Source organism: Branchiostoma floridae, chromosome 12, assembly GCF_000003815.2.
Source record: "Branchiostoma floridae strain S238N-H82 chromosome 12, Bfl_VNyyK, whole genome shotgun sequence".
NCBI lineage: Eukaryota > Metazoa > Chordata > Leptocardii > Amphioxiformes > Branchiostomatidae > Branchiostoma > Branchiostoma floridae.
In genome coordinates this window covers 22,017,523-22,042,816 of record NC_049990.1, presented here as the reverse complement: position 1 = coordinate 22,042,816, position 25,294 = coordinate 22,017,523, and the positions used below count along the sequence as shown (strand labels likewise).

The 25,294-nt window shown below is 45.0% G+C and overlaps 5 protein-coding genes across 5 annotated transcripts; 1 reads left to right on the top strand and 4 right to left on the bottom strand.

Annotated features, from left to right (window-relative positions):
• Window positions 1-1,990: 1,990 nt before the first annotated feature.
• Window positions 1,991-6,584, bottom strand: LOC118427195 (complement C1q tumor necrosis factor-related protein 4-like). Its single transcript, XM_035836832.1, has 4 exons — window positions 6,572-6,584; window positions 5,559-5,805; window positions 5,254-5,320; window positions 1,991-2,190 (listed from the first exon to the last, which is right to left on the bottom strand). Exons 1-4 carry the CDS (start codon window positions 6,582-6,584, stop codon window positions 2,014-2,016), a joined length of 504 nt encoding a protein of 167 aa, XP_035692725.1. The 3' UTR covers window positions 1,991-2,013.
• A 3,947-nt stretch (window positions 6,585-10,531) lies between these two features.
• On the bottom strand, window positions 10,532-14,697 carry LOC118427194 (UDP-glucuronosyltransferase 2C1-like). The gene is made up of 4 exons (XM_035836831.1): window positions 14,080-14,697; window positions 13,572-13,791; window positions 11,309-11,528; window positions 10,532-10,814 (listed from the first exon to the last, which is right to left on the bottom strand). Exons 1-4 carry the CDS (start codon window positions 14,335-14,337, stop codon window positions 10,532-10,534), a joined length of 981 nt encoding a protein of 326 aa, XP_035692724.1. The 5' UTR covers window positions 14,338-14,697.
• On the bottom strand, window positions 14,341-14,943 carry LOC118427193 (UDP-glucuronosyltransferase 2A2-like). The gene has a single exon (XM_035836830.1). The coding sequence runs from the start codon at window positions 14,941-14,943 to the stop codon at window positions 14,341-14,343; it is 603 nt and encodes a 200-aa protein (XP_035692723.1).
• A 1,169-nt stretch (window positions 14,944-16,112) lies between these two features.
• LOC118427192 lies at window positions 16,113-21,277 on the bottom strand. Its single transcript, XM_035836828.1, has 2 exons — window positions 17,021-21,277; window positions 16,113-16,338 (listed from the first exon to the last, which is right to left on the bottom strand). The coding sequence occupies exons 1-2, from the start codon at window positions 21,205-21,207 to the stop codon at window positions 16,113-16,115; spliced, it is 4,413 nt and encodes a 1,470-aa protein (XP_035692721.1). The 5' UTR covers window positions 21,208-21,277.
• Window positions 21,278-23,469: 2,192 nt separating this feature from the next.
• Window positions 23,470-24,524, top strand: LOC118427594 (ribonucleoside-diphosphate reductase small chain-like). The gene has a single exon (XM_035837446.1). The coding sequence runs from the start codon at window positions 23,487-23,489 to the stop codon at window positions 24,522-24,524; it is 1,038 nt and encodes a 345-aa protein (XP_035693339.1). The 5' UTR covers window positions 23,470-23,486.
• Window positions 24,525-25,294: the final 770 nt, after the last annotated feature.

Below are 25,294 nucleotides of genomic sequence, written 5' to 3'. Positions count from 1 at the left end.
TTTGTAATTTTTATAATCTGTATAACACACCAAAAAGTATACCTCCAAAGTTGAGGGTCTTTAACAATAAGTAAAGGCGAAGCCATATCTAAAACTGGTCACCATTTAACATACAGAGTGTAGTAGTCGACCGAGCATGACTGGCTTTCAAACTTACGTTTGAAGATTTTTTACATATGTCTGCCTACACCAGCTGGATGCCAAGTTGACTGCAACTCACAAAGAAGTGGACTTACCGCCTGCCCCTGCCGGCCATGTCACTGAGTTCGCCGCCCTCTTTTCCCGGCGGTGTGCGGACCCAGTTTGCCAGGGGACGTCGACACTATCAGTACCGGCATATGACTTCACAACAGAGGCACCCCTGGTTTTGCTTGGTTCCGACTGGCCGGGGAGAGCGACATTACTTATGGATACAGTCAAACTTTGTCTAACGACCACGGTCCAAAAGACTTTCATCGCTGCAGTTTGAACTTAACGTTCTATGTCCATGTCGGAGTCAACTTAGAACTTTTCTACCGACAATTATAATGGAATATTCTTATCATTTGACAACATCTGTTAAACATGCACAGTTAAGAGTCCGTTTCGATTTTAAAAAAATGCATTTTCTGACTTCTCAAAATTCAATGATCCCAAAGTCAATACAGCAATTTCTTCAAATGACTGACAGATTGAGTTAGAAAATGTTTAGCCACAACTTGTCTTTACCTGTGGGTTTATGTTGCCTTCTATCTGCCCATTGTTTAGAATTTTTGCCTCCAGGGCTTCGAGCCGAGCGCTGAACAACGTCACGTCGACCTCTCGCTGTGCCTTAATGGCTGCCACTTCCTTCTCGTAGTCGGCGACCATCTTCTGGTAATCAGAAGCTGCGCCCTTCCGTGCTGACACCTCCTCTATTATCATGTGTGTCCCCTGTTGGATGGCAAGCACGATGATGACCACAGACAGACCCGCCGTCAGAAGTTGGACCAGCGAAGTCAGGGCGACGGGGCCGTGCTCGTGCCCGCGTCGATGGTTGGGATAACCATCGCTGTCGATAGTGAGCTTCTCCGTGCTCATGCTTAAGACGATAACGAACGCTTTTCTAACTGAAGACAGTGTGAGGCAACTTTACGGACAGCCCTGTGGAACGACGCAGTTAGGTCCGGCTACCACAGGATTTTCCACACGTCTGATATTTTTGCAGACCTGCCAGTCCGGTTGTTCGGGCACGAGAGCACAGGTAGTTGTCAGGGGATTCCCCTTGACGTGTACCAGTTGCCGGCTTAGTCATCATTAAACGCTTTGATTGGCTATAAGCCAGAAGCGAGGTCTCACTCTATTGTGAGACCTCACGTGGGGTAGCCAATGTTTCTGTGCCCTAGGCAGGTCGTTCCGAGAAATGTACGCCTCACTGGCAATTGAGAGACGTGTTATGGGTTCGAAAACCCTCCCGGGGAGTTGGATCGAGGTCAAGAGGGTCGATCACTTTTCAACGCTGTAGCATTCGAATTATTTTCCAATCTTTATCAAATTTACACATAGCTTACAGAAAGGTATGTACATTGCATAAATAGCGTTGTTTTGTATGTCATGATAATCATGCAACAAGTGCATTGTAAGAATCATCTTTAGTATCTCTGGGTATGTGTTGCCATGCATATGGCAATTAACTAAACGACATATTGAAAAGACTTGAAAGTTGATAAAAAAGCAACATCGTAGCAATAAGAAGACTGTATGTGTAGCCAAGTGCAAAATGGAAAAGTATCATATCAATGCCAAGAAAAGACACAACAGTCAATACTTCTGCCATAGATTTATTTCTTCATGTCACTAGGTCTAGGGTTCTTTGCCTCAAGTTTAATACTTGAAATATTCTGTTCATTCTGAAGATGAACTTGGTGGAGACAGAATTAATTTCTTACTTCAAAATTGATGAAATATTGCCTTTAGGCAGATTTTAGGTAGAGTGCAACAAAACGTTGCCCTGAGGCTATATATAGCTAGTTGTAGGAGTGTGTGACACACCATTTAGGTAGAGTACAACAGGGCTCCTGTGAAGCTGACATAGCGGTTACTGTTGCTATGTATGGTATATCTGTTTGGTGAACCGATAGCCAGCCAGACTCGGTCCCCTTGCTCCAGCTCCAGCACAGCAGTGTTTGCCCCACTGCCATAGTTAGAACTCTGCCCAGCCCACATGGCAAGCTGAGGGAGATAAAAAAAAAGGGCAATAATCAGAGGTTTGTGGTCAGTCAATGAATGGCACTCAACATGGACTAGATTTCTTGTAGTACTATTGCAAACTGTTTTTATTGGCTCCAGAAATTATTTCATCAGGTTGGCAGAACATAGAATATCGAGGTTTTATTTTTACATAACCAGTAATCTAATCCTAAACGAGGCTAAGTTTGCATCCCCCCCCCCCGTCCCTCATCCCACCCCAGTGATGAACCGTAGCGAGAAGAGATAAAAACAAGTGCTTTTAAAAAAAGCTGGCGTTTCGTCTACGTTTATGAGTGTGAACTGTCTTTTTACCTCCATGAAATGTAATGGAATGGAGGTTATATTTTACCCTGCGTTTGTCTGTGTGTGTGTAAACAAGATAACTCAAGAACGGCTTGGTGGATTGGTTTCATACTTGGTGTGTTGGTAGGGTGTGATGAAAGCTGGAAATGATTAGATTTTGGGCCCCCTAGCGGCTTTCCTTGGTACTGCAGCGCAACTTCCGGGTGTGTTTTCTCATCTTTTGAACAAGCTATGGTCACGAATTTTGGGCGTTAGATAGCTCTTGTGGTCAGGAATTAATGACATAAGTTTGGGCCCCCTAGCGGCTAGTTTATGGATAGCAGGGGCATTTTTGTCATAAACTTCTGAAGCATTACAACCCCCCAGCCTGGTTTGGTTGATTCCACCCCTAGCCTGCACAGCACAGTTGACGCGTTCCTTAGGCCCATGGGTCATGACTCCTTGACCTCCACGTGTCACAGGCGGACCGTACCATGTAGTTCAAAATGGGTAGAAATTTGTTGGTAAAAAGGACTTTTCATAACTCAAGAAGGGAACAACGGATTTTAATGATTTTTGGTATGTAGGTACCTTAGACAATGTTTTACAAAATGAAATACTAATTATGCAAAATAGGAATACATTTGCATAGTTAATGGGAATATTCCATCATAGCAGTTTTTTCTATGTATCTCTTGTCCTGGACGTGATATGGTCTTGATATTTGGGTGGTAGATAGCTTTTAGTGTCATGACAAAGTGGGACAAGTTTCATCCCCCTAACATTTAATTTCTTAACTGCAGGGGCATTGTTGTCAAGACATTCCAAAGAGGATAACTGCAGAAAGGATTGACGGATTGGCATCATATTAGGCATGCGGATACCTTAGACAAAGATGTTCATAATGATATACATGTTATGCAAATGAGGACTTAATTTACATAATTAATGAAAAAATTGTATAATTCCATTGTTTTAAATAGCTGGACTTCAATAAATGTAACACATGTTCATTATGATAGGTGGAATATAAGCAGATACGAATTATGGTAATGAGGAACTTATTTACATAATTTTTAATAATGTAAAAATTGCAAAACCGCTTTATGATTAATAATGGGAATTTTATAATTGTTTAATGTGTACGTTAGTCAATGATGAACAACACCATGCATAAATTATGTTAATATGTTAGTCAATTGCATGAAATTTACGAAAGCTCTAAATTTAGTAAAAGTAAAATCTGTTAGAAAAGGTCACTCAAGGGCTGTTGCGTCTATAAGAAAAATTGTTATTTTGGAAAGGAGTACTGTTTAATAGCTGGTCTTGGCTTACAACTTTATTTTAAATGTACAATAAGTTCATTATAAAATCTATCAATATACTCAGGTACTTGTGTACACTTGAAAAAGCACCATCAGCACTGTGACAAGATTCTATCTAAATTGACTACCAAATGTCAAACAAATATCCAAACCAATTAACAGCTACCTCATCTCTATTATACTGGTTTCCGCATTTACAACATTTCTTCCTTGTTTTCCTGTATAATTTTGCTAATATTCATGAAAATTTCCATACTTTTGTGTCGAGCGGTGTGACTTTCCACATCCGTGTTGTCTGAAAACTTCTGAATGAAGTCGATACTGAATGAACAATGGAGCATTTGCTACTGTAAGAAAGGATCGCTGTTTTTGATGGAGTTTCATGCAAACAACATCAAGAGCCTCTGTTTACATCATGAATAGTAGTTTAGTGGCGAGTGTTTTGCGAGGATCATCTTACCGCGCATAGGAGCCGCTGCACGGTATTTTCCATTACCATGAACAGAAAAAATTCGAATGCCGGGTTTGGAATCTATGAAGTCCTGTTCATAAGACAAAGGCCTTGCATATATGAAATGAATACTAAAATAAATAAAAACATGATATATAAAAATATAATATCAATAAATAAATAGAATATTCATATATTATCTTCAATATTTAAAAAGAAAAAAATCCACTCTCGGTTTCGAACCAGGGACTTTCGGATCCGAAGGCCTATGACTTTACCGATTGAGCTAAGTTGTTGCGTGTATTATACGTGAGCGTACATTATGCTTTAACCTCACTACATAGTATTATTTATGTCGATTTTCGGTCGCTTTCTTGATAAAATCTTTTTTTTCTTGTGCAATCTTGTGGAATAGATGTTATATGGCCATTTTCCAGGATATTGAAGTCCGAAACCACAATGCAATGGTATTTCCGAACAGTTGTAGCAGTTGCATGCGGTCGCATGTGTATCGTGCAAATCAAGGCTGCCTGGCTTTTCTTGCTCCCTTGCCATATAAGGCAAAGTCTGAACATGAAATGTTGCAGGTCTTGCCATATAAGGCAATGGTTGAACAACAAACATGGAAGGTCTTCATGCTGTGCGACACAGTGCATCCATGCATCGAAGCAAGCACTGAAGGTAAAACCCAACACATGGCGTTTCGTCGCCAGAGGGCGAAACGCAAAAATTAGCTTGTTTAGGATTGTGTTGTCGCCACAACAACGCCACCTACATCAGCTACATAGAGCTGTGAGAAGCATCACTCCAGTCAAATCCTGAGGAAGATGCCTGATAGACATCGAAGCGTAACCAGGTATAGTAAGAGACATTACTGGATATGTAAAAAGAAAACCCAAATGTCCTTTTTTATTTGCACTTTTGACTTGCATGACATTGATGATATGATATGGACAAAATGATCACCCTGTAATCTACAGAACTAACCTGAAATTGTCCGTTTTTCATCAGCTTGACAAAGGCAGAACAGTTTGCCTGTGACAGTGCCGAGAAGCTGGAAAATATAATCTATATCAATCATGACATATAGCCTGAGTGTGAACAATCATTGCATGTCTGTTTGCTTGTTCACATCAAAATGACTTATTATGACAGCATTCTTGCTGTAACGCCACCTATAATATAAAAAAATATAAGAGAAAGGGCCTTTGGTTCAGAGGAAGAAGAGATAGAAAGAAAATGAAAATGGAAAAGAAAGAAAGACGATGTATGAGGATCAGTATTTAATTTACCTGAACTGATAGACACCTGGATGTTGACAGTTGAAGACGGACGGGTTGGTGACGTCAGTAAAGCTGCCGCCAACATCAGTCAGCACATGGTCAAAGGTCACGGTCAGGTCAGCTGTACTGGACACCACGCCCAGACCGGTGGAACGGGTCAGGGTGAAGGCAACCTGAAAAATTAAAACTTCTCTTTTGATTCTACAGATGATTGTGAAAGGTATAGCATGTTCATTCAAGTTATATATAGTAAAATCTTTTTTTATGCTTTATAAATAACGAATGTTTGTAACAAAGCTATTTGCAGATTCAGACAGGAATGGAGATGAGACTTGTTATTGTTAGTCTAATGTGTTGAGGCAAGGGTCACTTATCGTTGAATACAGGAATAAGAGTCTTGTTGGTTGTGACACCATGTTTTATTGTTTCAATTCTAGTTTACAAGTTGTCTGATCTCTACAATTTAAGAAATGAAAATTTAGATGTGAAAAGGAGAAGGGGGCTGTCAAACTTGTTTTATTTTTCAAAGTGCAAAAACATCCCATCAAAACTAAAAAGTGTAATGGCAAACTGAAGAAGTACTCTTTTGTTGACCTAAGCACCCAGGGATTGTTACATGATGTATATATAATTGGGGAAAAGGTGACATGCGCATATATGCGTATGCACTGTGTTTACTTGAGTGGGTATTTACAACAAGGACAGGTATGGTGTTCAGCGCCAGGGACAAGTTTTTTCAGTGTACGGTGTTCAGCACCAGGGACACGTTTATCTATGTGTGGATGGTGTTCAGCACCAAGGACAGGTAACGTTATATTTGCCTTCTGTTTTCTTCTTTAACATTCTTTGGCAATTCAGCCTTGCATAGACAGTGAATAAATGCAGGAATCGATATCACTTCATACACATAGCCGTGGCGACCTGCAGCAGTCAACAAGCTTAAGCTATTTAAGTTAACATGGTACGGTAGCCATCGCGATAGCACCGACACCTCCACCCCCTAGTGTATCAAACAGAGTTACCGGTTTGTAGCATGGTGATACAGGAAATAGAGATGTGGTCTGGTAATAGTTTTTGTTGAAATGACAATCTTATTCTGTTAAATGATTTTAATGTGGGCACCAGTGTCTCTAATTGCATCACAAAATACATGAATAAAAGTGTCTTTGATTGTCACAGCCAAGTTTTATCACTTCACGTCTCGCTACATACAAGCGTTATAGTAATTTGAAAATTATAGGCAGCTTGTTTTATTTGCCCAGCTTGTTTTTTTCCACACCCTATCATTATATTTGGAGGCTGCAGAAGATGCCATCCATAACATTTACTTGCTTTGGCCTAAACTTATTTATTTATGAATGTTTTGAGTGTTGTGAGTCCTAAATGAACATTTGGAGCCTTTCAACAATTGATGGTACCAAAACTATTTTGAAATAGTATTTTTTTTACAATAACAATGAGATGACAACACACAAAGGAGTTTTATATTTGAAAATGCCCAATGTTACTTACACGGGGTGATGCTGTTTGACAAGTTTGTGTGCAAACCATTGTTGGGCAGCCAACGTTCCCTGACGTCACTGGGAAAAGTGTAGAATATTTATGTTATGAACAATATATGATACCGAACCACAGTTCAGCTCAAGTGAACCCAATGCAAGGTTGAGCTACTCTTTCACTTTACTTTACTTTACTTTACTTTATTTATTTAACCAGGAGTAATACAGCTCAGGTCAAACCTAGACCTGTTTTTCAGGCAATCCTGGGCAGAAACAATTACACAATAACATTAAATAACAACACTAAATAACAACATAGCTGTAAAAGTATCGTTGCTAAGCCACTGGTTGTACTTGGCGTCTAAATGTCCTAAACTTCATCATGCTACGTGTTTCCTGCGGAAGTTTGTTCCACAGCTGGACGCCGTAGTGCTGCAGACTACCGCGAAATGACGTCGCTCTGACAGGTGGCAACTGAAGCATGGTCCCGTAACCCTAGGCCCTGTGGTCGCTGCACGTGTGTTGACCCTTAGGGTCGGGGGTGACATCCATCGGAATAGCACGGGTCGGGACAGAGAGAACAGACGCGACTGTTTACAGGTCCATTGTATCGAGAGAATCCATTGGCCTGGTTTAATTGTTTTTCGCCAAGAACAATCAGAAGTACTAGTGGACCACGGATTAACGCATCATCCTATTGAAAGACTGCAACCCTTTCATACAGCCCTTGCATGCCAGTTGGGTGAGTGACACAATTAAAGGGGCATTCCACTCCAGAAGGGAGTGTTATTTTTCAATAGATAATGTATCAATGAATACATGATCAGCCGACCTTTTGTGGAATTCCACTTCTGGCGAATTACGCAACGTGTGTTTGTAAAACAATATGACTCTCACTAAACCCATGCAGACCCTACCCATGTATTCCCTATACGTGTAGACACTTCCTTTATCGTGAATAATTTCGGCATAAATGAGGGGCGCTAAGCACACCAAGAAGGTCAATTGTTCACAAGATATCAAAGAACACATATCTAGACGTGTTTTTCTTAGTGCCCCTGAAATTAGCTTTGTATCCTAACTTAAGTCAGGCACATTGTATTCAGCCATAGGCTGAGATTGATTTAATTTAATTAGAGGGTACTTGGGGAGTTTTGTAGAAGACTGAATGCTTTTTGATGCGCGTGGGGCTGATGGGTTCTCTTTCGTATCATGGTACATAGCATACCTTTGTCACTTTTATAATTAATATCTATCGAAAAATAACAGTCCCGTCTGGAGTGGAGTGCCCCTTTAACCGTGACTCAAACTCACGACTTTGGGTCCAGAGCCAGATTCAACTAGCGATTGAACTACACATGCTACTGTAACTATGTGACGCTAGTTCACCTTAATCCGTGGGGTAAGCTAGATTCGATGTTGAAAAAAAACTGGGTATTTAGAGAATTCAGGTCAACGAAGTGGGTTTGAAATGTCAATATCTTTAAAATATTGCAATGTGAAAGTACCTTCCATCGACTTAACGATCCCTAAATACCCCAATTTTTATATACAACGGATATAGGTTACCCTACGGATAAGGTCATGGATGATGTGATTCATGCATACCACAGAGCTTAGAAAGAGGTTACTTTGTCAGTTTTTCTTCAACCCCCAAATAAAGAACTCCGGACATGTAAATCCACAGTAAAGTTACACAAATGACACGTGGATGCTGGTTACGTACACACTATATATTATGCGACGTACTCATTTAAACGTTGCCCTGAAACAAAGTAATCGCGCATGACGGTGGATAACGTTTCTCAGCTTAAACTCTTTTCAAAGTCTATGTATACAAGTATAAGGTATACCGCTCTATGGCCTACCTTGTAAAACGGCGAGAAGAACTGCGAGCGTCCACACTGCCATTGTTGTGTCTGTGGAAATGTAACTCTGAGAACAACAAGGAGAACTGGAATACAGTTTGACATCAAAATTTGATTAGACCCTACGTTATTTCCTTTCTAGAAACATCATGCCACAGCAGCCACAACAATCTAACGCTTTCATCCTACCCGCCACCATGTATAATACATTGCAGTACATATGTACAATACAATACATCGAAGACTGAAAACGGACAGCTACGAAATAGTATTGCAGTATGCATACTATGAAGATATACTATTCTCGAACTTCGCTAAAATGCATATCAGAAAACGAACTTGTAGACCTGAAATAAGTGAAGATTTTAACTCACCCTTCAAAGGCTGAAGAGATGAAGAAATGACTCCTCAAGTCAGAGCGCACTGCTTACTCATATTTATACAGATAAGTTACATGTAGTAAACCGTAATCATAAGTGCATTTCCTAGTGGAACATATGGCATTGATATGATTTCCGTATTCTATTGTATTCTTGACCTTTACCTGTACGCTAATATCGGCAATGAAATTTTCAGAAATAATTTTTACCAGTCATAAAACTTTATAAAACCAAAGATCTTATTTGTTGTGACTATATTGGAGAATTTTATGGGTAGTGCCAACTGGACGTTTCTGTCTACAGACCGTCCCAGAAAGGTTAATCACCACGTATGTCAAGTTTCCATCTGTTTCTACGCTCGTACGTACTTGGAAGAAATGACTGTAACTAACTCAAACATAATGAGGACTGCTATTAAAATCTTTAATGTCACCGTGCGGAAATTAACGGATATGAGCCCTTGGTAAACGTCATATTTAAGGCCACAGCAAGTAAATATTATGGATGGTATTCTATGCAGAATACAAAAAATTAGATAGCGCGAAAAAAAACCAAGATGGTTCAAAAAATAAGATGGCTACATTTTCAAAATTGACACCATAAACCTCATAACAAGATTTGAAGTGGCAAACTGTGACATCACAACTAACGAGGCATTCATTCCTGCAGCTGTATTAAAGAAGAGAACTTGTGTAAACTTGAGTAAAAGTGATACTAGTGTGGTACACTGGTATCACTTGCCAAGCTGGCAACTACAGTTATGGCTTCCATGCGATATATTTTGTAGCACTTTTACAACTATCAAACAAGTTTCACTTCTGCAACTATAGTCATGGCTACCTCCCCAGTGTCACTTCTACAAGTATGATTATAAGACTACAACATTACATGTTTGCCTATTTTGGTCTATCTAACGAACCCTGAAGAGGAAAAAAAATGGTTTATCTGAAATCATGCGAGAATTAATAAGCGCTGATGTCATCCATAAAATTTACATGCTGTGGCCTAATGGTGTCAAGTTGTCAACATTTCGACTGTCCGCTTTCTATAAAGTTGAGGTAAAGAGACAGACACGTGCACGATATCTTCTGCAAGTTCTTTTATTGAGACTTTTACTGTCGTTAACACACTATTCTGATAACTACACAGTGCTCGGGGGCAGTCTGGAGTACAACTGCCCCCATAACTCTCTCTCTAACTCTCTTCCGCCTGGTATCTATCATAAACGTCTAGATCTATTGTGACTTGAGCTTGCGCTCACTTTTAGAACAGCACTTTCCATAAATGAAGGAACAGCTGTACCACACGGCCCCCAGTACAGCTGCACAGACAGCCAATAGGAACGTAGCCACGTCCAGCAGGTAGTACTGGTACCACGGCAGCTCCACGGCGCGTGCGCGGAGATGGGGCAGTCCGCCATGTTTGATGACGTGTTCTATCCACCAGACGGCCCGCTCCATGGGTGACTGGGGCTGGTCACGGTGCAGGCGGGACAAGCGGACTGCCGTCTCACGGTAGCTGCGGAAAGGCATAATATCAGTGGATTGAGGCATGGAGACGACTGTAACATTTTCACTGAATGTGGAGATTAAAAACACTGTCCTTGGTGCTGATCACTTTCCACACTAACAGCACTGTCTTCGGTGCTGATCACTTTCCACACTAACAGCACTGTCCTTGGTGCTGATCACTTTCCACAATAACAACACTGTCCTTGGTGCTGATCACTTTCCACACTAACAGCACTGTCCTTGGTGCTGATCACTTTCCACAATAACAACACTTTCCTTGGTGCTGATCACTTTCTACACTAACAGCACTGTCCTTGGTGCTGATCACTTTTACACTAACAGCAATGTCTCTGGTCCTCAACACATTCCAAACTCACAGGTAACGTTAACAGCACTGTCCCTTGTGTTAAACAATTTCCACACTCACAGTGCTGTCCCTGGTGCCGAAAACGCCCCGTACTCATAGCATTCTGCCTGGTACTACATGCAAACCAGCAGTACCTGTTGGTGTTGAGAACATAGAGAATGGCTTGATACAACTCGTCTGATGTCACCCTGTTGATGTCTAGCTTCACCCCCAGCCCTCTGGCCACCACCTGAGCGGCGTTACCGGGATGGTCTCCAAACTGCGGCAGACACACCATCGGTACGCCATGGTGCAGCGCCTCGCACACGCCGTTGTAACCCGCATGGGTTATGAAGACTCTGGTCTTCGGGTGGCCTGTGTCAAATTGATAAAATCAGAAAAGATACTTTTAGTATAGATGTTCCTCAGTATGGTTTGGAAATTACATTGGTACTGTACAGAACTAAGCCAATTAATGTACGATAGGTGTGATATACTCTCCCATGATGGATATATTTATATCAAGAAACCGGGTTTGTGGCTTTTTGCATCCACGTGATCGTGACGTAGGGATCGGATCCGCACCCATCGTCCATCGCTGTACAGAGACGGGGGGCGACATAGGCTATCTACATTTACGACCCTCTGCTGCAGTCACGAGTCTTCGACGTCACGTTCCTGAAGCTGCAGCAGACGGGTCCGTTCCGTGAACAAGGCTGACGGAGTCAGCTGTAAATTTGGGGTAGGTTCCAACTTATTTGTAGTGTTGGTTAGTTACCTCCATGAAATGTCATGGAATGGAGGTTATATTTTCTGTTATGTGTCTCTGTCTGTGTAGAAGATTACTCAAGAACGGCTGGATGGATTGGTTTCATACTTGTTGTGTTGATGGGGTGTGATGAAAGCTTGAATCGATGAGATCTTGGGAGCCGTATCTGTCGTTATAATCGACGTAATAATATCAAAAATCACCCCTATATTTGAGATATATTGGTATAGGCATCGTGCTTTATGTGTTTGTTAATGGGCTTAGCTGCAAGCAGATAGTGAGGTGACAGCTGTTTGGGGAACCCCCAGTAGTTTTATTTATGTCTGCTTAGGACTGTTTGAAATATTTGTAACAGTTGGCACAGTAGTTACCTCCATGAAATGTCATGGAGGTTATATTTTCTGTTATGTGTCTCTGTCTGTGTACTGAAGAACGGCTGGATGGATTGGTTTCATACTTGTTGTGTTGGTGGGGTGTGATAAAAGCTCGAATCGATGAGATTTTGGGCGCCGTATCTGTCATTATAATCGATGTAATGATATCAGAAATCACCCCTATATCTGCGATATATTGGAACAGGCATCGTGCTTTAAGTATTTGTTAATGGGCTTAGCTCCAAGCAGATAGTTTGGGGAACCCCGAGTTTTTTTGAATATGATAATTAGTTTTATTTATATCTGCTTAGGACATCATGGAGATGTGAAGCGTAAGTATAATTGTAAGAAGTTGAGGTATATTTAACGGTAATGCTTAACAGGTATGGATGTCTCACATACTGTACTGCTGATTTGAGTGACATGGTGATTAAAATGCCATTAGGTCCTCTCATCTTAGATGGGTTGGGTGTCAGAAGTTTTATGGGCGATACAGATGTTCTGATTTCGTTACGATAAGGGACAGTTGTTAGTTGATAAGGGACAGTTGTTAGTTGTCTCTTTCGTAGCCAATGGTATTTGTTTTTTAGCAGACGGGGTTGGCGCCAAGTATTCATCTTACAGTTGGTGTAGGGCTGTCAGAGGAAAGTGTGCATCTCGTTTTTGTACCGTGTGAACAGCTGATGTTATGACATATTGGTGGAAAATCAAATCACCATCTGACTAAAGTTGGCCACATCCCTTCTTCTTTCTGAGTTTCCCAACTCCTCCCACCACACCGCTCTGAGGCAAATAGTCGAAGCTCAATAATGCTGACAACCTTAGACATTTTAAATGCCAAACATCAAGCTTAAGGAACACCACGCTACCATATGCCGTCGACCTCTTAAACGCACATTACACAATTAAGTGTCACATTTTAATAATTACTAATCAGATGGACATCCTCTGTGTCATTAAATAAATACACCAATACTTTCCCATAACATTTATAACCATTACTCTCAAATACAACCGACTATAAACATACATACCATCCACAAAAAAGTGATAAATATTTCATGGAGGTATGAGGTCCCCGAACTCTAGTTAAAGTTTAGTTTATCCATAATGCCATTTACCAACACAGATGAACTTTCATGCTAGGATTATCATTATTGTTGTTGTATGATTGATACTCCTCCATTCAGGTTTCCTGTCATAGCTTTGTTTTATTGGTAAAACATCATAATGAATATGAAGTCGTGTGCTATCTCTCTGGAGTGTGTGCCGTACCCAACAGGTCGTTCTGAGGCAGCCAGGCCATCAGCTTGGTGTTGTGACCCAGACCGGCCGGCTTCTCTCCCGTGTACCGCCACACCACCTTCTGGCGGAGACGGGCGAAGGCCGCAGTGAAGACCTCTATCTGTTCCGATTCCATGGTCTTCACAATCGACCCGAAACTGACTATGACCACTCCGTGCTGTCCGGAAGACTGTATGAACGCTTCCAGGTCCTAGATGAATGAAACGCATGCCATCTGATAGCTGGTAAAATGCCAAGCTAGTTATGGATCTAAATATTCAATGTTGACAGATGTCTCGTAGCAACATCACCCACTTAGTAGCTGGAGGGAATTGCAAGTTTATATTTAACACATCACTGACTAAACGTTAAAGCCTGCTTTTTCGGAGTTGATCTGGTACCCAGCTTTATACAGCTCTGGCACGCTTTCTAACGATAGTACTCAGGGTATCGGACCAACGGTTAATACTTGATGCCAACTTAGGCTCGTCCGACTCACCTCGGAAAGCGGGGCGACCTCACGGACGTTCAGTCCGCCAACAGGGACCATGTTTGGCATGGCTGGACGGGGAAAATCTAGCACGGGGTCGGTTTGATACAGCCACAGGGTTGTACGGGACATGACGCTCTGTGTAGTTACTCCCTCGCCGAGGTACTCCCGGGCAACGCCGTCAAACACACTCCCCGCTAACCAGCGTCTCGCCATCTGGACAAGACTGTAAAAGCAAACGTTCTGAAATCTCTCCAGAAAAGTCATTGATCAGGAAATCCGTTCCAATGATGCTACATAGGACAGAGGTAGTGGGACACCTGTAGCTTTACCGTCCTGAAAGTGAACATCATGACGAAGGATGGCCACAGTAGGGAGATTGACGTCTATATGGGCTGCCATCAGAGCGCCACAGGGGTAGACGGGGTCGGGAATAACCACACTGTACTGTGCCGCCCTCAGGCGACTCACCAGGGTACTGTCCCTCAGAAGTAGGTCACAGTGTTTTGTCGTCGTTGCGGTCGCATTGATGCCTAATTGGAATGTCTGGATAACGGACATTTGTCCAGCCATTGCCACGTTATAATCTATAAATTCCTTGATTCGTGCCCCGGTTCCGTGGTCTTGAAAGGTCTCAAACGAAAAATCAGGCCTCTCTGCTAGTCGTGTGTCCAGAAGGTCACTGGGAAGAACCGCGGTGACGGTATGACCCCTGTCCACCAACGCCTGCCCGATTTCTGCCAGTACCAGCCAGTGGCTGTACAAAGCTGGTGGGGGGATCATTAGAACCTTCTCCGCACTGGTCCTGTGGTTGGTCAGGATAACCAGAACACTGACGAACAAAATGACGGTGCACCGAAGCTTGCTTCCCATGTCGTCTCCCTCTCAGCTCGGTACTTTCCAGACTTCTATGAATGCTCCTATGAATGATGAAACCTGTGGACTATCTTTATAAGCGGACTGTTGATTGGCAATTCGTCGTACATTACGTACAGTTCGACCAATCACAGGAACTTTATAAAGCACCTGTTGTTTATAAGGAGGCCATCATGAGAATAGATTACTATAGCGTTAGTAGGTTATGTAAACAACGGTTATCTTCACGGTATAACATTTCACGTGTTCCACTGCAGCAGTCACATTGTTTCGTCTCCGAGCAGATCATAAACAAGTGTGGGGCTGTTGTTTGCAGTTACATCGAATCTGCAAGCATTTTTTGACTGGTGTGTTTTTCTCGGCCTATCTGAACAGGGTTGTCAACGCGCCGCATTTGATGTTTGTACAAAGTTCCCTGTTGTTATATAACATACAGATAAGGTTGGAATTGTGTCACCTCCATGTTGTTTTCTATGATGAGAATTGGCCGTGTGAACAGATCTCCTAAGGTGTAAAGGTCGATCGTTTGTTTATCATGCACACAGAACGTTTTTACACCAGCTTTGGTGCCTGACATAGAAAATAAACATAGCACAAAAACATGAAAAGGGGTACGATTTTTTAACTCACTCCCCGTAGTCTTAAATTTGCTTTTATTAAACTACACAGAACTAGCGCAATGCACGATAGGTGGCTCCCTTGGAAATCAGTTTTATCAAAACTGTAGGGACTACCCTGAAAGATTAATGAATGAATGAATGAAAGTGGCCAATACTCTCCCATGATGGATATCGTTTAAAAGAACCTGGGTTTTAGGCTGTTGGCACCCACGTGACTCTGACGTACGGAGTCCGCCATGCTGATTGGTTACATCTTCAAGTTGCAGGTACATTTGAATGTATGATACTATGTTAACAGGTGCAAATTGATAGGTTTAAGTTTAACCGACCAACATGGCGGCTGTGTCATCATAGACAAACCTTTTGGACTGTTATCAATATATAGATTAGCATTCGTTGGTCGTGGGTATGGGGCGGACGACAGGATGGCTTTTCGCAATTTCGGGTTGGCCTTGCTCAACACCCGAAGACAATCGGCGTGACGATGTAACCTCTTCGACATCTTCGGCAAAATGAGACCACGGCGTAGACGAACGGAACGTTTTATCACTTTCTCAGGTACACTTGGGGTTGTGGCGTCAGCATGTTGGTTCTCACGCGCAGGTCCTGGGGCGTTTCGGGATGGAGGTCAAGGAAGAGATGTCCGTACGTCGTCTTATTGACGGCGTCCTCGTAACACTCTCGAAGAAATTTGCCGTGCCCCGGGTACATTTGCCGAGCTAACGTGGTGATCATGCTTTGATCCCTTGGCGATTTGAACAGGACGATGTAACTGGAGTTTAGAGAAATGGTTCTCAGGCCTTGGAAGAACAAGTTCTGAACGAGAAAAATCACCGACAGGTCCCGATGACGACTGGCTCGGGTAAACAGTTTCGTAACTCTTTGATCCGTGTCCTTGGCCGACTCAATCATGAGATCATCAATCACGAGCGCGTTTCGGCATGACGGCTTAATGACGTCATTCCAATTGTTGGGAAGGCCTTCTACGAACTGAACGTTTGAACCAAGTTTCGAAGTCAGCTCGCGGTGCAGCTTGTCCTGAAACTCCGAATAACACCACACCACGTGTTGAAAGGGCCCGGGATCAATCCAACTGGCTCCCGTCGTCAGTAGTTTTTGAGCAAAATAAGATTTCCCAGACCCAGAACAGCCCGCTAGAACCATCCGACATGGATGTTTTATTCTCGCATCCATACCCGCAAATGACGTCAACTCTGCCCAGCAGTACTATTTATCTATCTACTACAGAGGCGAGTCATGGCAGCAGCATTTCATCATCACACGATTGCTTTACAATAGACATCTATGCGCATTATATGACACACTAGCCGCTCTAAATATCTAGAGGGAGAGTGGTGACCTTGTCATTCTTTACCTTTCGTTTGGGATAAAAGTACGAAAAGGCATCTCGAGTTTGCGTGTACGTGTGTATTTCGTTTTTGTGCACGCGAAACCCTTTGTTGATGCCCTGACCGCTTTTCTTGGTCTGCAAGACATTCAGGTACTTGAGGTGGTTGATGACGTTACACCGTTTGCTCACCCCTTTGCAACTGAACTTGTCGTCATTCGCTTCATCTCCGCCGAAACAGTAATACGTTTTACTGCACAGACCGACAATACCGCTCCCGGACCATTCTTCTTTGAACAGCCCGGGGGTGCGCTTGTCGTAAGCCGCGTTCTGTTTGGTGTCTGTTCGGGGAAACCAGTCAGATTTCTCGCGGTCGTACGACTCCCGCATGTCCGGTTTGATCACATCTTCTAGCTTTTCCGCCGAGATGACAATGTAAGCAGAGTCCGTGTCCATTTCACAGTACTGGAAATCGGACACGTCCACGAACTTTAACATGAAGTCGTAGTAAAAGGCAAGCATACGTAATTTGGCGTATTGATATACGAAGAAGCCAATTTGCACGGGAAGGTTAAACTTGATGGTGCGCTTTGCCGACTCAATTTCAAAGAAATTGTTGTCGTTGACCACGATCAGATGCCGAAACCGCGAAGTGTTGATCTTTCGAGTGGCGGTCACGACGTCTTGGCAATACTCGACGTCTGTTTGTTTTTCTTTGTTGGTGACCGTCTTGCCGTAGCCCGAATTACCGATCAGCTTCATGGTGTCGGCGATGATCTTCTTGGTTTTGTCCTCGTCACCCTTACGTCTCGCATCGCTAACGGCATCTCCGAAAGCTTTAAAACTGGGTTTGGGTCTGTACTCCATCACCTGGTAGATGCGAGTGACCTTCAAGCCGTGGTCGAGATACCAGTTGAGCAAGGGCGAAGCCAAGAGGATCTTTTGACCGAACATACTACCGATGAGCGATCGCCTGGGTTTGGACATAATGCGATGCTTCTCGGCGTACTCCTTCATGTGCTCGCCAATGTCGTCGATGGAGATCACGACGTTCTTAAAAATCGGAGGCATTTCGGCGAAGCGCGACTTGAGATCCGCGGGGACCTCGATGTCGCATTCCACTGCTCCAAACAACTCCTTCGAGCGAACAGCCTGGAGGACGCGTTCACCGGTCATGTCGGGAAGATGTTCGGTGGGAGTCTTGCGGCCTTCCAAGAAAGACGCCAATCGGACGTCGGCTCTTACCAAGTTTTTCCATTGGCACTCCCACATCTCGATGACCGTATACCCACACGCTCGCAGGTACTCGGTCGTTTGGGCCGTTTCCGCCCGCAAAGTCGCGAAAGACTTGCCGCGACGATCGTTGAAGAATTGGCCTTTAGTTAAGGGGCAGCGGTGACCGTGCCAATAGCAACCGTGAAACTGAAAGATTTCCCCGGTGTCGGAACAGAAACCGTCCACCGGAATTCGACGTGAACCGATGCGCTTCTCTGTGCTATTGAATTTGTGGCGAATGACGAGGTTCCGCTCTTGGGCCAGCCAGTCTAACCAGTCGACGGCCATTCGTCCCCACTGAGGTGTAGAATATTCTCTTTCAAACCCCGTGTCTTCTCGCCGCCGAATGTAATGGCCAGAGGGCATGTCCTGCATCAGGGCCCACAGATATAACGCATTCGCGTCGTAGCCAATGACCTTTTGACAAGGTTTCGGTTCCCTGCCCAACAATTTCATCTCGTCGGCCCTGATGTAGGTTTTGCCCTTCTCGTGGTACCTGTGAAAGATGATGCTGGGTCCCCCCACTATGTTGTCTTTATACAATCTGTACACCTCCTCATTGTCTGGAAGAGTAAAGTACGTATCGTGCGGCAGGTTCATGAATAGGTACTTAAGTGTTAGACCCGGGACGCTAATACCATCCTTAAACATGTCTATACCTTTGTCCTGGTAGAACTCTGTCATCTTCTGTACGGCTTCCACCATGGGGCTAACGTCCTTGTTGTTGTACCATATTAGAAAGTCCCTCATGGTCGTCATGCCCTGCTCTTCCCACACGCGCTGACAGTACAGATAATCCTCCTCCGAGATGTCGGACTGTCGCAGGTTGCTATGGAAGGCGGCTCGTGGTGGTAGCTGAGTGTCATCTAACTTGTCCAAGCTGTCCATCCATTCGTACGGGAAGAATCCCTTGGTCTCCTGGCAGCCGTACGCCTTCAGCAGGATAGAGTAGGAGAAGCCCGGAGCCACATAATTGATGAGATCCAGAAATTTCAGGTCGTCCGTTTCAATCGACATGTACGTGTTGTTCTTCTTGATGGGTCGGAGTTTGCTGGTCGATCGCAGCAGCAGCGGCAGGAACACTTTTTTGATGGCGTTCAGGTCATACTTCCCGCCGTTGAAACTAAGGACCACCAGCTGACTCATGTACTTGTTCAGTTCCTCCATCATTTTGGTCATGTAATGTTCTTTCATGCGCTTTTCTTTTCGCTTTGCCTTGTCTTGCGGGGATTCTCCTTCCGTTTCCTCTTCTTCTTCTTCCTCTTTTTCCAAATCCCTTTGCCGAATTTCTCCCATCTTGAGCGATACGGAGAGGAACTTTTCCGACAGAAGGGAGTACGCCTTACGACTGATTTGCTGTAGGAAATTCAACAAGTCTTCAGCCACTTTTGTCGGGTCGCCTTCGGACACGAAACATTCTGGGTCGGTGTAATCAGGGACGTTTGAGCAGACGCTCACGCTCAAGAGTTCATGCGCCGCCTCCCACGTCATCTTGTCCGTCTTTTGATTAGTCAGTGGTTTTAGAAGACATTCTATATCGAAGCAGGCGCGGTAGGGATAGTAACGATCTTCTTCGGGGACGACGATTCCTTCGTCCTGCAGCTTTTCAAAGATGGTCTGCGGTAGATGGTAGGCGCCCCCCGGATACACCTTGGTCACCTTACCGTCGCACGTGCGAATGTGGGCTTCGCAATTGCCGCGGCGCGTCCACCTCTTTCCGCATTGCGGACACGCGTACGACTTGGCGTAAGTCTTAAAATCTTTAATGTAACTGTAATGTTGCTCGCAGAGATTCAGGTACATCGTGTTGTTGTGCGTAGACAGGGGACGTCTCACCAACTCCGCAAAGAAATCGTCATCTTCGGCGTCTTCATCGCGATTGGGCTGTAGAGCATAGACGTACACGTCGACCTCAAACAATTTCTCTATGTCCTCCAGGTGCTTGAGGGACACGCCTTTGAACTGCCTGGGCGTCTTACCCACCCACGTCAGGTACTCGTTGAAGAGGCTCTTGGTCGTCCTTTCCAGCCTGGTGCGATCGCATTGCCGATGGAGTGCCAGACACCGGAAAAAGCAGAGCTTGTCCGTGTACGGGCCGTTCGTTCCGCTATAAAGGGCGATGATGGACCTGCTGTTCCTGATGTAGTCTGTCAGCGTCCCCGGGGCACCGATGGGATGTTCCTTGATTTTGTGCACGTAAAACATGACGTTCACCATCTTCTGCAGGACGGACTTACTGTTGGGGCGCTCCTGCTGCGCCTTCTCCATGTGATCGACCTCCTCTATCTTGTCCAGGAACCGTCGGACACCATCCTCGTTTTCCACTTGGACAGGTTCTGGTAAAAATCCGCTATTATTTTCACAAGGGTAAAAATATCGCAGTGCCCCCGTTTCTCCGTCCAAGAGGATGAACCCGAACGATAGGTTGATCTTAAAGACGGTTTGCTGGTCGCCAAAAATGGCCCATACGTTGTCGGCCAGATCGCTAGGATTTTCGGACTCCAGTCTAAAGTTGTACGTGTCCTGGATGTGGCCCCGCTTGAACTGCGTCCTGATCATGGACCATTTCTGCCGGTACAGATTCTGAACAGCCACGTCTTCGTGCTGGGGAATCAGCTCTTCAGACACGTCCTCCGGATCTTCCTCAAATGGAAATGCGTCGTCGTCTCCTGCGGGTTGGATGTGTCGTCGTTTCGCTCTGGGCCCGGCCCCGTCTGCGGAGAAAACCCTTTTCCGTGGACGGGAGGTTGACGCCACGGGGTGTGCGGCTTCTCGGTGCGCCTGCAGGGCATGGGCCGTGTCAAACGCCACATTGCACGGCTGGCACCAGAACGTGGGGGCCGGCCTGGGTTTATCGTGCAGCCGCCGATGTTGCAGTAGGTTGTCCCGTCTAGGAAACTTTTTGCCGCAAAAATCGCACTCGTACGTGGGTGCGTTCGGGTCGTGGGACTTTTGGTGACGGGTGAGACTACGTTTTTGGGCAAAGGTTTTTCCGCACGTATCACAAGTAAACGCCATGTCTAGTTGACTGTACTTTTGATCATTGCTGCGTTCTGAAAGAACATACAGAGTTTTGTTTAAAGCGCTGAATTCGTACCAGTGCTTTTGCTAGAGCGACGACCTCACACTCATCAGTATTCCATGACAAACAAAGAAAGGGCTTCTATTGTATCTGTGCTCTTTTGTAAACGAAAAAAAAACCCGTTGTTGTCAGTGGGTAATACTTGTTTTGGTAGCGGAGAAATTTTTCCACTTACCGAAAGAAAGAGACGATCCGTCTGTAGCGGTACTGCGGTCATTCAAGTAGGTTCCACGCCAGAATCGGAGCACAGTTCAGGGTGAACCCAGGCTGGTAACTACTGCCCGGTGTCTCGCCTGTGGCCTTTTTATTGATGAAAAAATTTGGCTGGCCAAATATGGACATGTCCCTTCACGAAGAGCAGATGGGCATTTGCATAACAAAACGGGCCACTTCCGCCCAAAGCGAGTTGGTGAGGCGGAACGAAGCCGGCAGGCAGGACAACTTGCTTGGACTCCGTCTATTGTCTGGGCGACGACTCCGTCTATTGTCTCCTGGCAGGGAACAACAAAGGGCCATCTGTGGTTCTTCAGCAGCAGGGTCGACTTTGGGCCAGAGGCCAATTTGCATTTGAAAACGGGCCCCCTTTAGCCCACGTAACGTTTGGCCAAGAACCCTGTTCAACTTGTTGATAAAGCTTTTACATTTGCTCCTTGCCTCCTCGATTCCCAGAAGTTAGGGCTGACCATGTATGTCCGATAACGTAGTGTCCGGCCACCGCTGTCTTGTCTGCTCGGTACGCGGGTGGTGGTAACTGTAATTTGTCCGCACGGCCCTCTCCAAGCGGAAGAGTTGGTTTTGTTCCCAGCCGTGTGTACACCAAGCACGGGCCAATTTGCATTTCAAAACGGGCCCCCTTTTATAGCCCACGTAACGTTTGGCCAAGAACCCTGTTCAACTTGTTGATAAAGGTTTTGCGTTTCTTCCTTACCTCCTCGGTTCCAATGAGTTAGGGCTGGCCATGTATGTACGTACAACGCAGTGTCCAGACAGCACCGTTCTCTGTTGTCTTGTAGCTGCTCAGAATGTGTGACGCTCACTGTACGGGCCTGACTCCACACGGGCCTGACTCCAAGTGCATTGTTAGCTCTCTCCCAAGCCGTGTGCATACCAAGCCGCGGTGACCAATCCGTCTATTGTTTCCTACCCGCACAAGAACAATGTCACCATCTGGCGTTCTTCAGCGCGACCACCAAGGGTCGGGGCCAGCGGGGTCAACCAGGGGCCAGAGGCCGATTTGCATTTCAATACGGGCCCACTTTATCCCACGTAACGTTTGGCCAAGAACCCTGTTCAACTTGTTGATAAAGGTTTTGCGTTTCTTCCTTACCTCCTCGGTTCCAATGAGTTAGGGCTGGCCATGTATGTACGTACAACGCAGTGTCCAGACAGCACCGTTCTCTGTTGTCTTGTAGCTGCTCAGAATGTGTGACGCTCACTGTACGGGCCTGACTCCGCACGGGCCTGACTCCAAGTGCATTGTTAGCTCTCTCCCAAGCCGTGTGCATACCAAGCCGCGGTGACCAATCCGTCTATTGTTTCCTACCCGCACAAGAACAATGTCACCATCTGGCGTTCTTCAGCGCGACCACCAAGGGTCGGGGCCAGCGGGGTCAACCAGGGGCCAGAGGCCGATTTGCATTTCAATACGGGCCCACTTTATCCCACGTAACGTTTGGCCAAGAACCCTGTTCAACTTGTTGATAAAGGTTTTGCGTTTCTTCCTTACCTCCTCGGTTCCAATGAGTTAGGGCTGGCCATGTATGTCCGATAACGTAGTGTCCGGCCAGCGCTTACTGATAAAAGCTCCTTGGTACAACATGCAGGGTGGTCACTGTATTTCTCTGTACGACCTCTCCTTGAAGGTTACCGTTAGGTCTGTCCAAGCCAGCCGTGTGCATACCAAGCCGCGGCGTCTATTGTTTCCTACCCACACAAGAACAATGGGCCATCTGGCGTTGTTCAGCACGGGCAACTAGGTTCCGCGGCCAGCGGTGAACAATAGGGCGGGTTGTCATAGTTACCTTGGTGGGTCAAAAGTTCAGCCTGACCTCTGTTTCACCCCGACTTGAGCTAAGGAATTACATATCCCCCCTAAACTCTGTATATCTGGACCAATCAGAGTACCGACTCGTCTGATGCAAATGTAAATATACAAATATATGGTGACAGACAAGATAAAAGGTCTTCCTTTTTTTGCTAACAGAACCGCCGCAAGATGCTTCCAGCGCAGCCACCGAAGTCTAACCAGCTGTCCGTACTTAAGGTCTCTGTAGACCGAGAGATGCAGTGTGAGCCCCTACTGCGTGAAAACTCCAGACGCTTCGTCATTTTTCCCATCCAGTACCACGACATCTGGCGCATGTACAAGAAGGCCGTAGCATCATTCTGGACAACGGAGGAAGTTGATCTCTCTAAGGACTTGGAGCATTGGGAGAGTCTGAATGACAACGAAAAACACTTCATCAAACACGTCCTGGCATTCTTTGCAGCTAGTGACGGAATCGTGAATGAAAATCTGGTAGAGAGATTCACCAAAGAGGTGCAGGTGCCTGAGGTGAGGTGCTTCTATGGCTTCCAGATTGCCATTGAGAACATCCATTCTGAAATGTACAGCCTCTTAATCGACACCTACGTGAAGGATCCGCATGAAAGAGAGCATCTGTTCAGTGCGATTGAGACCATACCTTGTGTAAAGAAGAAAGCTGACTGGGCCCTAAAGTGGACCGGAGACGAGAAAAGCACTTTTGGGGATCGTGTTGTTGCGTTCGCTGCTGTGGAAGGGATATTTTTCTCCGGGGCCTTCGCAGCAATTTTCTGGTTGAGGAAAAGAGGACTTATGCCAGGGCTGACTTTCTCTAATGAGCTGATCAGTAGAGACGAGGGTCTGCACACCGACTTTGCCTGTCTTATGGTCAGCTATCTGATCAATAAGCCCAGTCAAGAGCGCATTCACCAGATTATCGACAATGCTGTTAAGATTGAGCAAGAGTTCCTGACGGAAGCTCTTCCAGTGAAGCTGATTGGGATGAATCAAGACCTGATGAAACAGTACATCGAGTTTGTCGCAGATAGGCTGCTGGGAGAACTCATGTGCAGTAAGCTTTACAACAGCGAGAACCCCTTTGACTTCATGGAGAACATTTCTCTGGAGGGAAAGACCAACTTCTTTGAGAAGAAGGTGGGAGAGTATCAGAAGATGGGGGTGATGTCCTCCTCTGAACAGCAGAAGTTCACGCTGGATGCTGACTTTTGAAAGTACAGAATAAAAGAAAGGAAAAATCAGACGGTCATTGTCATGTTTGTTTATTTTTTACTTTGTGACGTAGAGACTTAGAACCAGGCCAAATAAGGGCATGTCATTCACGATTTGGGTGGGGGAGGTTCATTTGTGGCGAGGGGGGGGGGGGGGGTGTATCAAAAGGGCACATAATATCTGACCTCTGACCTGCGCCTGAATACATTATATCTGACCTCTGACCTGCGCCTGAATACATAATATGTGACTTCTGACCTCTGACCCGCCCTGACTAAATAATATCTGACCTCTGACCTGCTCCACTAGGCAGGCGATGACCTTTGACCTGCGCCTGCTTGCGCCTGAATAATAATAGTCAGCGTGCTGACTATATACTACTGTGATTTTTGAGAGGTAGATAGCCCTTAGGACAGAAAGTAAGTGCTGTGAGTTTGGACCCCCTAGTTCACAATGGCAATGCACTGCGTACGTTTCGGTTAATCACATGAAGTTGATAAAACCCCTGCTGTTTGAATGAGGTCATCATGAGAATAGATGACCAGCGTTAGCGGGTTATGTAAACAACGGTTATCCTCCGGGCATATAGCATTTCACCAGTTCCACTGCAGCAGTCATATTATTTCATCTCCAAGCAGATCATAAACAAGTGTGGGGCTTTTTTTGCAGTTACATCGAATCTATAAGCATTTTCTGACTGGTTTGTTTTTTATCCGCCTATCTGAACAGGGGTGTTGAATAAACCAAGGAATAAACCAAGACCAGTTTTC

Coding starts and splice junctions, on each gene's coding strand:
- LOC118427192 (XM_035836828.1), bottom strand. CDS start 21,207: ATGGCGTTTACTTGTGATACGTGCGGAAAAACCTTTGCCCAAAAACGT. Junction 16,339..17,020: donor GGTCAGGGCATCAACAAAGG/GTTTCGCGTGCA, acceptor TCTAAACTCCAG/TTACATCGTCCTGTTCAAAT.
- LOC118427594 (XM_035837446.1), top strand. CDS start 23,487: ATGCTTCCAGCGCAGCCACCGAAGTCTAACCAGCTGTCCGTACTTAAG.
- LOC118427194 (XM_035836831.1), bottom strand. CDS start 14,337: ATGACTTTTCTGGAGAGATTTCAGAACGTTTGCTTTTACAGTCTTGTC. Junction 13,792..14,079: donor AGGTCGCCCCGCTTTCCGAG/GTGAGTCGGACG, acceptor TCATTCATCTAG/GACCTGGAAGCGTTCATACA. Junction 10,815..11,308: donor TATGTTCTCAACACCAACAG/GTACTGCTGGTT, acceptor GCCTTTCCGCAG/CTACCGTGAGACGGCAGTCC.
- LOC118427193 (XM_035836830.1), bottom strand. CDS start 14,943: ATGGGAAGCAAGCTTCGGTGCACCGTCATTTTGTTCGTCAGTGTTCTG.
- LOC118427195 (XM_035836832.1), bottom strand. Junction 5,321..5,558: donor CCAGGTGTCTATCAGTTCAG/GTAAATTAAATA, acceptor TATATTTTCCAG/CTTCTCGGCACTGTCACAGG. Junction 2,191..5,253: donor TGAAAAACGGACAATTTCAG/GTTAGTTCTGTA, acceptor TATCTCCCTCAG/CTTGCCATGTGGGCTGGGCA.